Source organism: Hemitrygon akajei, chromosome 3 (assembly GCF_048418815.1).
Source record: "Hemitrygon akajei chromosome 3, sHemAka1.3, whole genome shotgun sequence".
In the NCBI taxonomy this organism is placed as follows: Eukaryota; Metazoa; Chordata; class Chondrichthyes; order Myliobatiformes; family Dasyatidae; genus Hemitrygon; species Hemitrygon akajei.
This window is the reverse complement of record NC_133126.1, coordinates 173,955,554-173,967,636: the sequence shown is the minus strand read 5'-3', so window position 1 is coordinate 173,967,636 and position 12,083 is coordinate 173,955,554. Positions and strand designations below refer to the sequence as shown.

Below are 12,083 nucleotides of genomic sequence, written 5' to 3'. Positions count from 1 at the left end.
TGATTTATTGAACATTTCCGTTTCTGTGAGGGCTACTTAACAAGATTGTGAAGGAAATATAAAGTGACATTTCCTTCCTTTATATGGTGTGGACAGATTGAAAGATATTCCAGAGATAATTTCAATTTCACGTTCAGTTATTTAGTTTTCACTGGTAATTTAATGATTAAACTTTTCTTTTGTCTGATGAAAGGGAACTGAGATTCCCCGCAGGAGACGAAGTTTTTGATGAAAGTCATCGGCAACTCTGTCTCTCTCCTGTCTCACCTGCCCAGTGTTGTTAGCACTTGCAGCCGCATTTCCAGCACCCGATGTGTTTTTGATGGCAACTTTTTATTTTGGGACGGTGGGGTGGGGAGGGGATGGATGCGGGCCAGCGCTGGGGCCGAACCGCCGGCACTGACAGGATCTCCACGTCCTTCCGTTGGAGCTCTCCCTACCCGCCCCCCCCCCACTCCCTCTCCGTTCACTCCCGATTGGACGGCGCTCGGGTCACGTGGGAGAGATTCCCGGTGCCGGCCGCCATTTTGGTGGAAAGTTTGGAATTTCTCAGTCAGTCGCCGGGAGGAGGCGGAGGTGGAGTGAGCGAGTGGCAAAGTTTCTCGGGCGGGAAAAAAGAAAGTCACCGGGCCGCGCCGTTGAGGCCGGTCGGAGGCCCGCCTGGTGCCGTGACGGGAATAATCGGGTCGCGCGAGTGGAGCAACGGAGAGGGCGGCGGTGGATCACCCCCTTTTCCCCCTCGGGACAGCCTCTGGAGCTTGAACCCCGACCCTGAGGAGTGAATCACCTACCCTCGGGGCCGTACGGAGGGAAAGCCGCTCTTCCCAGGGGATCAGACCGATACTCTCGGGAGGGGACAGGCTACGAACGTTGCCCCTTCCCTATCCCAGAGGAGAAATATCAGAGACCCTGCTCAAATTTCTTCACTCTTTGAATGGAAGCAACTAGTTTCGGGAGCTAGTGAGTTCGGAATCGTCACCTTTTCGAGTGGCGAGGAAAGAGGAGTATAATTTCTCCGGTCACCTTGAGGAATTGGAGAACTGACCGGCGGAGATAAGAGTTCCTGACTCATCATATCCCGACTGAGTATACAGAGGAGGCGGCTTTTGTGAATGTTTAGTTTAAAAGTCTGGGATGTGGTCATGAAACACCAAACCGGTCAGAGGTGAAAGATTATCCTATTTGTAATTTTGTTTTAAAGGAGCATTTAAATCAAGTTGATCCAAACTTGTTTTTAAGGTTAATAAATTGCTAGTGAAACTGAAGGGTGTATGTATTTACCACCTTATTTTCTTGGGGTGGAAACATTGGAAACTCACCAAGAATTTTTAAAGCATTGAAGAGAAAAACACTTCCATCGTCTACAGAATTTAAAGTGACATTTGGGGGAATTCCCAGCTCTAGGAGGATGCCGATTCGTAAACAAGGTGAGTTAACTTTTTGGATAGTCCTTTACCTTTATAAATTTAGATACTTTAAAATGCAGCGCCTTTTGTATATTGAACATACAACTACCCGCATTAAAGTTCTTCAGGTGTTAAGTTCTCTGTGACTTTGGAATATGACTTTTATTTTGGCTTGTGTGACAGATGCTCAGCGAGCTCTGAAGCTCCTGGAGAATTATCGTGCCAAGCTCGCAAAGACTGAGGACCGTCAGCTCCGTGCGTCCATCGAAAGGGTCATTAATATATTTCGGAGCAACCTCTTCCAAGCATTAATAGGTACGTGTGTAGGCATCTGTGCAGTAAGTCTTAACTTTTTATTTGGAAATCATCAGTTTGATCAGTTGATGCGAGTTGCAAAATTATTCACCCGCTGTTTCGAATTATGTTGTGATTCTGTTTTGAATAGAACCGATATTGTGCAGTACGCCGCTTTAACGCTGCGACCAATCGATGGCTTCTCTGAGCCAGTTGCGCTGACAACCTGTTACTTAAGTATTCAGTTTATAAATTGAAGGGAACAGTCGAGCAAGATAATTTGAAAATATTACTCTTGCATCTGATTAGCGATTTTTGAGGATTTTGAAGATTTTTATTATGTATGTTGAAATGAGTAACAACAGGGCGACAGATATTTATGTAGTATTCAATAGCCTTATTAGATGTTGATGCGTAAAGTTCACGGATGCTCGTGGTGAGCGTCTGCCTTCTGGAGGTTTTGTTTTATTTGGTGGTGAACAGGAAGTTCTGTGGAGTGAAGGGGCGTGGCTTGTGGATGTAAACAGGCTGGACCAGGGTTGGCTTTCCTGTACAGTATTCGCTGCTTTCACTTGTACACGTGTCGAGTTGGCGCTGAAGAAATCATTCGGTTCACGACATTAATTTTTGGGGAAAGCGATATAATTTCGCGGAAATGTTTTAAAAATGATGACAATGGCAGGTTTAACCTTGTTTCAAAATCTGTTGTTAGAGCAGTTTGGAGACGGATAGAGTATAGCAGTACGATTAAAACAACTTTGTTATAAGGAAAACGAGTAAAAGTATAGTTTCAGAATACTAATCGTCAGCAATTGAGCATATTTGATGTTTGCTTTCAACACAGTTTATTTAAAATAATTTTTTATAGGTTGTGTGTACAGTATATTTAAACGAGGTTTTCTGTGGCGTTGATTTACAGTGATAAGGGGCTTTGACAAGTTGACTTTGATTTTTTTGGAGTAGAATAAAGATGTTATCCAGTGCCTCTGAACTTTTTTTGACAAATCCTTCCACTCTGGTGGAAAATATTGTCATTGCAAATGACCCTGATAATCTTAACACAAGGAAATCTTAAATTAGGATCTGGTTGTTAGCATTCATTATACCACAAAAAGGTATTCTTCATTTGTGGAAGGATTCAGACATACTACTAGATGTGAGGCTCTGCCTTCTTTCACTCAATAGTGGAAACACTTGATTTGTTTTGCACACATTCAGGGGCAAATGGTGAAACTGGGCTTTCTGAGATGAGTGACTTGCACTTTCCAACTGCCTACAAGGTGCCTTCATGGTACCCGAAATGCTTTTCATTTACCAAAATGATTGCAGATTCAATAAGACTTGAAACTGAACTAAGTTGAAACAATTCACTTGGTGGAAATCCAAAAAGTTAGATGTAAAATAGATATTTAAAGTTTCTATTTGCTACTCAACAAACCTGGCCATCAGCATGTATGACATAGCAGCAAGAGCTTGGCAAAACTCTCCCAGCAATTTCCACTCCTAAGCTCTGCACTATCCTGACTTCCATTACTGAATCACAGTACTGGCCTTCTTAAGCTAAAGAGGCTGTTGGTATCTTCTGAAGGACTGTAGCAGTTTAGGATGGTGATTGTCATTTTCATTAGCAGTATTCACAAGCTTTACATATTGTAGAATTTTGTCACATCCAGGCCACATCATTTAACCTACTGCAGAACTTACTGACGAAGTGGTGATATTTGTAGTTAGTATGTTTGTCTTATAATCTTGCTTCAGAAAAGCAGATTCATGATAAAAAGATGAAACTATTAGCTTTTGAACTATTAGTATGTTGGATAAATGAATGAGTAATAATACTGTTCTTCATTGTGGGGTCTAACTCTGATTTTAATATCAGCAGCTTATTTAGGTACAATATTTTGAACGTGATCATATGTAGAAGTTCCTGAAGTTGGAGTAGTTATTTGTCATTGACATGTGCATAACATGGAAACAAACTCCTTTGCCCATGAAATCAATGCGGACTAACAATGATTAATTTTACACTAATTGGACTTAGATAATTTTTCTAAAAAAAAAATGTCCCTGCATTCTCATCAATCCTTCTCAGATTCTGCTCATATTCTGAAAGTGACTTGGCAGAGTTACTGAATGTCATGGTGCAGAGACCTGAGTGCTACTAATGACTTCAACAGAGGGCAAACCTGGGGATGAGCTTTGACATCTGTTGGAACTATATTTAATTTAAATCATGGATTGGATTGTTTCTGGAATATTGGAGGCTACATTTGACCAGGTAGAAGTGTATAAAATGGAGGCAAGGATGGGGTAGGTGGGCAGTTCTTTCTTCCCCCCTGCCCAATAATGGAAATATCTAATGTCAGAGGGGCATATCTTTAAGGTGAGAGGGGGAAAGTTAAAAGGAGATTTGAGAGGTAATTTTTAACGCAGTGAGTGGAACCTGCCTGGAGTTTTGTGCCATGTGCAATGGTGAAAGCAGATGGGACAGCAGTGGTTGAGGTGTTTAGACACCAGCAGAGTTAAACCCCACAATGAAAAATGGTATTACTAATTCATTAATTCAATATCCACAAGCTAACAGTTTCATCTTTGTGTCATAAATCTACTTTTCTGAAACAAGACCAATAAGACAAACATACTAACTACATTCAGTAAGTTCTGCATTAGGTTATATGATCTGGCCAGGATGTGACAAAATTCTACATCTAGGGGCATTTTAAATTGGCTTCATGGTCAGCACAGACATCCTGTGCTAAAAGGACTGTTCCTGTGCTGTAGCATTTTGTTCTAAGCATTTTTGAATTCAAATGTTTATTATAAAGTATTTTAAGAACTTTCAACATGAAGGCAAAATAACTTGAAGCTTCCCCTTTGACTTCTGATCCGCAAACCTACATTCCCTATTAAAGTTGGATTTCAGATCATGGGCTTTTCCGTTGGTCTCAACTGACCAGCATTACATTTCAGATAGAAACATAGAAAACCTACAGCACAATATAGGCCCTATGGCCCACAAAGTTGTGCCGAACATGTCCCTACCTTGGAAATTACTAGGCTTACCCATAGCCTTCTATTTTTCTAAGTTCCGTGTAACTGTCCAAAAGTTTCTTAAAAGACCTTATCTTATCCACCTCCACTGCCGTTGCCGGCAGTCCATTCCACACACTCCCATCACCATTTCAGCCCTGAGAAAAAGCCTCTGATTATCCACACAATCAATGCCTCTCATAATCTTGTACACCGCTATTAGGTCACCTTTCATCCTCCGTCGCTGCAAGGAGAAAAGGCCAAGTTCACTAAACCTATTCTCATAAGGCATGCTCCCCAGTCCAGGCAACATCTTTGTAAATCTCCTCTGCACCCTTTCTATGGCTTCCACATCCTTCCTGTAGTGAGGCAACCAAAACTGAAGCTTTATCTTCAGTTAAGCTTCAGCAGAACTGAAAGCTTCAAGTTTCAGATCTCAATCTGTTAAGTTCTGGACTTGTCTGAGTACTGGCTTGAAATAGCCAGAATGAATTCAGCCCATTTAAATGCTTGCATCTAGAAACATCCATTTTCGTTTCTGATGTATCATTACCAATTTCAAAGGTACTCCTCTTCCTTTCATTCCACTACCTTTTAAATTTTATCTCAACATTTGTATAAATAAATGAGTTTTCTTGGAATTTTACAATATTAAAGCTTATTAAATGTTACATATTCACAAATAAACTGGTAGTGTCTTCTCACCCCACCTGTAATGGTACTAAAAGTTCATTGTATTTTACAATACATGTCACATAATGAATTAACATAAATATTAGCTGTTCCTACTGTGCTTACAGTGTAAACAGTACGAAATGAAAGTGTTGGCCTGAATTTGATTTGGTGAGATGGAAATAATTAATAGAAAATTTTAAAAAAAGACCGTTTGAAGGACAGCATTGTTTAACTTGCTGCAGCTTGTAAAACAATTAAAATGACCTCCCCCCAACCCCTACAGTTTTATTTCAAGTCAAGTCAAGTCGCTTTTTATTGTCATTTCGACCATAAACTGCTGGTACAGTACACAGTAAAAATGAAATAATGTTCCTCCAGGACCCTGGTGCTACGTGAAACAACACAAAACTACACTAGACTGTGAGACAACTCAAGGCTACACTAGACTACGTAAAAACAACACAAAAACTACACTAAGACGAGGAAATCTGCAGATGCTGGAAATTCAAGCAATACACAAAATGCTGGTGGAACGCAGCAGGCCAGGCAACATCTATAGGAAGAAGCACTGTCAATGTTTCGGACTACAGACCTACACAGGACCACATAAAGTGCACAAAACAGTGCAGGGCAGTACAATAATTAATTAATAAATAAATAATGAACACAGTAGGACAAATTTCAATATAATAATGATGTAGATGTCACTCTAGACTCTGGGTATTGAGGAGTCTGATGACTTGGAGGAAGAAACTGTTGCACAGTCTGGTGGTGAGAGCTCGAATGCTTCGGTACCTTTTGCCAGATGGCAGGAGGGAGAAGAGTTTGTATGAGGGGTGCGTGGGATCCTTCAGAATGCTGTTAACTTTGCGGGTGCACCGTGTGGTGTAAATGTCGGTAATGGTGGGAAGAGAGACCCCGATGATCTTAGCTGACCTCACTATCCGCTGTAGAGTCTTGCGATCCAAGACGGTGCAATTCCTGAACCAGGCAGTGATGCAGCTGCTCAGGATGCTCTTGATACATCCTCTGTAAAATGTGGTGAGGATGGGGGTGGCGGTGGGAGATGGACTTTTCTCAGCCTTCGCAGTAAGTAGAGATGCTGCTGGGCTTTCTTGGCTATGGAGCTGGTGGGCCAGGTAAGATCCTCCGCCAGGTGAACACCAAGAAATTTGGAGGCACCTGAAATTATTGTTGAGTGTCTTGGTCAATTATAAAAACGGTAATGCATTTAGAAGTTGTAATGTATCAGTGGAGTGCTTGATGGGGATGCTATTATAGATCTTTTAACTTTGTAGGAATGTGGTGATGTTGATCTACTTTTCTTTGAATATGCTGTGATGAAGGAAGGGAGCGTTTGACTTCTGATTCTTTTTTACCTTGGTATTTGCTAAGCAATAACAGTTTTCAATCCAATTATTGGGGCTATTAGTAGTGTTTTAATAGTAGTTGGCAAATGAAGAAAATCAGGGTAAAGTTCTGGTATTAAATGTGCTCTGGATTTGGTCTACTGAGCTCACCTTGATTATTCCATTTGTTAGTTTAATTTTCTGCCTTTGTGTTGGATGGAATGCAATGGTGATAGTAGTTTCACTTTTTGGCCTCTTTGCCAAGCTGCCTTCCTCTGACATTGGAAGTCCATAATATGTCCCTGGGAAAATGCCACTTTCCACCTCAACAAAGGTGGAAATTGATATCTGCTGTTGCTGTCAGTGCATCTGTTCAGTGTTTTGACAGGAAATATTTGAAGAGGAAGTAATCAAACTTGGTACCAAGTTCAGAATCTGCTCGACAGCAGTGATCCCTACACTGCTATGAGCCTACAGCACACACTCAAACACTAAAATGATATCTATGTGATGGGGTTGGGGAGGGAGTCAGCCTCCATATCCATGATTTGATAAGTGAACTAATATCAGCATCCCCTCACAGATCAATATCCGCAACAGTGACAGCCTGATTACACTCAGTTGTCACTCTTGGGCTATCTAGGTGGTTTGCATGCTCGATGCCATATATCTGAAATATAGGAAAACATTCAAGCTCCTTCATGGCAAAAGATGGCCAGGTGGGCAGAGGGAAAGAATTGATGTTCTCAAAGCTTTGGGCAAAAACTGCTCCAGGTTTGGAAAGGTTTGTCCCAAAATTCGTCTAACCTATGGAGGAATATGAGAGGTGGTACAAAATCTCAGTCCAAGTATTGGGATGACAAGGTCGTCAATATAGCAACAAGTAAAGGCTGCTGGAAAAAACATATCAGGTTGGGCAGCATCTGTGGAAAGAGAAACAATGAATGATTCAGATGCAGTGACAAGGAGAACTGTTAGCCTAGGTAGCACAAAATGTAGGTGAGGAAGTTGGAATATTTCCAATAGGGAATATTTCATTATAAAGATGCCATCCCCTTCTCTCAATTCCTCTGTCTCCACTACATCTGCTGTCAGGATGAGGCTTTCATTCCAGAACGAAGGAGATGTCCTCTTCCTTCTTCAAAGAAAGGGGCTTCCCTTTCTGTACCATCAGTGCTACCCTCAACTGCATTGTTTCCATTTCACATGTTTACTCTCACCCCGTCGTTCCTCCATGCTTCGGGATAGGGTTCCTCTCGTCCTCATCTACCATCAACCTCTGCATCCAGCATGTAATTCTCTGCAAATTCTGCCATCTCAAATAGGATCCCATCACCAAGCACATCTTTCTCTCCCCCCCCCCCATTTTCTGCTTTCTGCAGGATTAGCTTCCTATGCAACTCCCTTACCCAGTCATCTCTTTCCTCTGATCGCCCTCCTGGAGCTTATCCTTGCAAGCGGAACAAATGTTACATTTGCTCCTACACCTCACTCACTCACTATCATGCTGGGCCCCAAATGAGTCCTTCCAGATGAGGCAACACTTCACCTGTGAGTCTGTTGGGGTCATATATTGTGCTCCTGGTGTGGCCTCCTGTATATCGGTGAGACCCAAATTAGATTGGGAGACTGCTTTGCACACAGAAAATGTGGGATCTCCCAGTGGCCACCCATTTTAATTCCACTTACCAATCCCATTCTGCTTTGTCAATCCATGGCATCCTCTACTGTCGCAATGAGGCCACGCTCAGGTGGAGGTACAACACCTTGTGTTCAGTCTGGGCAGCCTCCAACCTGATGGTATCAATTTGTCGAATTTGCTGTAATGGCCTCCTCCCTTCACCATTCCCCATCCACATTTTCCTCTCTCACCTCATCTCCTTGCCTGTCCATTGCCTCCCTTTAATGTTCCTCGCCCTGTTTCTTTCTTCCATGGACTTCTGTCCTTTCCTATTAGATTCCCCCTACTCCAACCCTGTATCTTTTTCACCAATCAACTTCCCAGCTCTTTACTTCTAATTATATCCCCCTCCATGCTTCACCTATCGCCTTGTTTCTATCCCCTTCTCCCCCCCCCACACACTCTCCCACTCTCCCCTATCCTTTAAATCTACTCCTCAGCTTTTGTTTTTCTCCAGTCCTACTAAAGGATCTCTGCTTGCAATATCGATGCTACCTGGCCTGCTGAGTTCCTCCAGCATTTTGTGTGTGGTGGATTTACAGCATCTACTGATTTTCTCTTGTTTCCAGTCTGTTTGAAAGGATTTTCATTCACCAATTGCAATATATGGAGTTCCTCCACTGACATTATTTATAAGTGATTTTTGGAACCCAGAGAGCTACAGTGGAAGCAAGTTCTTGATCCAGAGGTACTGCTCAAGGCATGTTTTGCAATAGTGGCAGATCTTTCATAATAAATTGATGACAAATAACCAGATTTAAATACTGAATGCGCGACATCTATGTTATATGCAGAGTGGTTGGTTCGTGAAACCTATGGTAGGCTCTTTCTTGTCTTGCAATTACTGTTTAACTGAGTACTTTCATATTTGTCAAGGATATATGAATGAAAAAAAGATTGATAGTACACCTATATACTATGTCACTTTGAATTTTGGGGTCTTTTGCTGGATTGTTTCCATGCTGTAAATCTTTTTGTTAATTGTCTAATTAGATATGTGTTACAAATAGATTATGTGTCTCATTGTAAAGAAATCCCACTAGTCCAAATAGTATCTTGAAATTAAAATGAACAGTATTGCCATTTAAATATTATGATGAAAAGCACAGGGGACGTGACTCAGTCCAAGACTGTTACTACTTAATTGAATTTATGAAGGAAATTGAATATATAATTAGAAGGAAAATTTTGCAGAGTTGTGCTGTCTCTTAAAAATTTTCAAGTGCAGTCAGCCAACTGGCTTCCTCTATGCTGCAGGTTTCAATGTCTGCAAAAATTCACAATGTTTTGCGTAGATGTACAGAATACCACAGTGACTGGTTGCAGAGTGATAGAGGTTTATTTCTGCTAAATGTTTTGGTGTTTACAGCTGTTTTGACGGCATGATTTGATTACGATTAACAAGCTTGGTCATGCTAACTACTGCTATCTTTTTCTGACGAGAAGCTATCCAAGATGAATCAATTGTCCTTTTCCATCCATCCATTTGCTTAAATCCTGCTGGGTTTTTAATGGTTCCAGTGTTAACATCTAGAATGCATTAACAACTTCTGTGCTTTTCTCCACTTCTGGGTATTCTAATGTTTGAAAATTGTGACTCAAGATTTCTAAAAGATGAGAAATGAAGATTTTCATAATAGGATAATGTATAAGTTGCAAAATTGTCATATCCAGAGTTCCTATGGAGTTTCATTCACTGGCGAGCTCCAAGAGTAGATTCAGTCTTGAATGTTGTTTGGATTTGGATAAATTGCAAAACATTTGGGAGTGTGGGTTGGAGGAAAGGTTGCATGTTAACATATTGTTTTTTTCAAGTGGCCCTTTATATTCATTCTGACAAATTTGGCAACCCATTTTTATTAATCAGTCATTCACTTCCTACATCACAGTGATGACTGTGCCAAAGTATAGGTTTAATTGCAAAATGTATTTTGGATTTTGTATGGCTCTATATAGGTGAACTTCTTCATATCACTTCACAAGCTTATTTTCATCCTTGTTTTTCGTGAAGTTTTCCAGATTACTGTACCCCATGATTTGATACATCTGCCAAGGCAAGCTACTTGCATATTTATTTAATGGTTGTAAAGTATGTTAGTAGTATGATCATTTTCCATTCTAGCTGAAAATACAATAGAATAAATCACAAATTTTGGACTTCGCAATGGGTTAGTTATAATAGCAGTTGCTTTGAGGTAAAATGACATTGAGCAAGTAGTTATTTGTTACATGCAAAATTGGTTATAGCTGTATTTTGAGAATATACTGGGAGCAAAAATCACCAGTTAGATTTTATTCATTTCCAGCTGAGGGGTAAATTGGGAAAATTTGCCAATTGGTGTGTATTCCTTGGGATTTAGAATACTAAATTCAGTGCTGTCACTGGCCACCTTAGCACGTTTTTGTTTTTAAGATCTTTTGTTCTGCCTTAAAAAAACACAAGTAGCTTGTATGCTTCAAACGTGCATTTGTCGCATACATACACATTGTACTTAAATGCATTTGTCGAAGTCCAGGAAGCCTTTTCAAATCTATGATTCTGTTTTGCTGTACCGAGTGGATCATTGCTTCTCATTATTCTCTCCTCCTGATGAAGAGTCTCAGTCCAAAACGTCGACTGCTCACTCTTTTCCATAGATGCTGCCTGGCCTGCTGAGTTCCTCCAGATGTTTTTGTGTCTGTTGCTCAGTATTCTCTTAACCACATTCAAGATTGCTATCTATGCTATTTGATAAATTGACTAATTATTCTCCTTCAATATAATGTTAACAGAAAATTTAAGCTTTAAATGGATAATTTGCAGTGAGTTGAAAGCTTTTGTAGAATTTCATTCCGATTTGGTTTGCAGATGAAAACTAGTGTATTTGAGCTTCAGTATTGCATTAATATTTTGGAATGTGCTCGCTTGAAGTCCTTTGTCCTGGGTCACTCCTTTCACTAGTTATTTTATTTTCAATTCATATGCTCATATAATAGAACAAAACTTTGGGAGATAATGTTACAAGATGTTCGTAAGGCCACATTTGAAGTACTGTGTACAGATCTGATCAATCTGCTGTGGGAAGGATGGTATTAAACTGGAGAAGGACCAGAAAAGATTTGCAAAGATGTTACTGCGATGAGAGGGCTATAAAGGGAAGTCAGACAGACAGGACATTTTTCCTTGGAGCATAGGGGCTGAGGGGTCACTTTGAAGTTATATAAATCACTGGAGGCACATAGAGGTGACCATGGAGTTACCATGGAGATAATTTAAAAGATTTAAATGAGACATGAGGGGCAATTTGTGCCACATAGAGTGTAGTAGTGGAACAAGCCGCTAGAAGAAGTGGGTGGGGGGGGGGGGTTGTAGGTAGAATTGTGACACTTAAGATACAGTTGAGGGATATGAGTCAAATGTGGAAATTTGGAGATGGTTTGGGTGTTTCAATGCTCTGCAGCCTCAGAGGATTCTGTAAGACAGAGGCAGTATGTGCAAACCTCATGCCCGACAGGGTGCAAGTTGATGTTTGACTCCATTTTGCTCATTAAAGCTTCCATTGTGCCTAACTAAGCATAGAAACATAGAAAACATACAGCACAGTACAAGCCCTTTGGCCCTCAAAGCTGTGCAGAACATGTCCCTACCTGAGAACTACCTAGGCTTTA

At 40.8% G+C, this 12,083-nt stretch overlaps 1 protein-coding gene across 12 annotated transcripts in view; it reads left to right on the top strand.

Moving 5' to 3' along the window:
- The first annotated feature begins 515 nt into the window (after positions 1-515).
- The window catches only part of LOC140725642 (disks large homolog 1), a 472,837-nt gene continuing 461,269 nt past the window's right edge, over positions 516-12,083 (top strand). For all 12 annotated transcript variants that reach the window (XM_073041383.1, XM_073041368.1, XM_073041380.1 and 9 more), the window contains exons 1-2: positions 516-1,427; positions 1,590-1,721. In XM_073041383.1, coding sequence (XP_072897484.1) covers positions 1,409-1,427; positions 1,590-1,721 — 151 coding nt within the window. In that variant the 5' untranslated portion in view covers positions 516-1,408. The remainder of the gene's footprint in view (positions 1,428-1,589; positions 1,722-12,083) is intronic.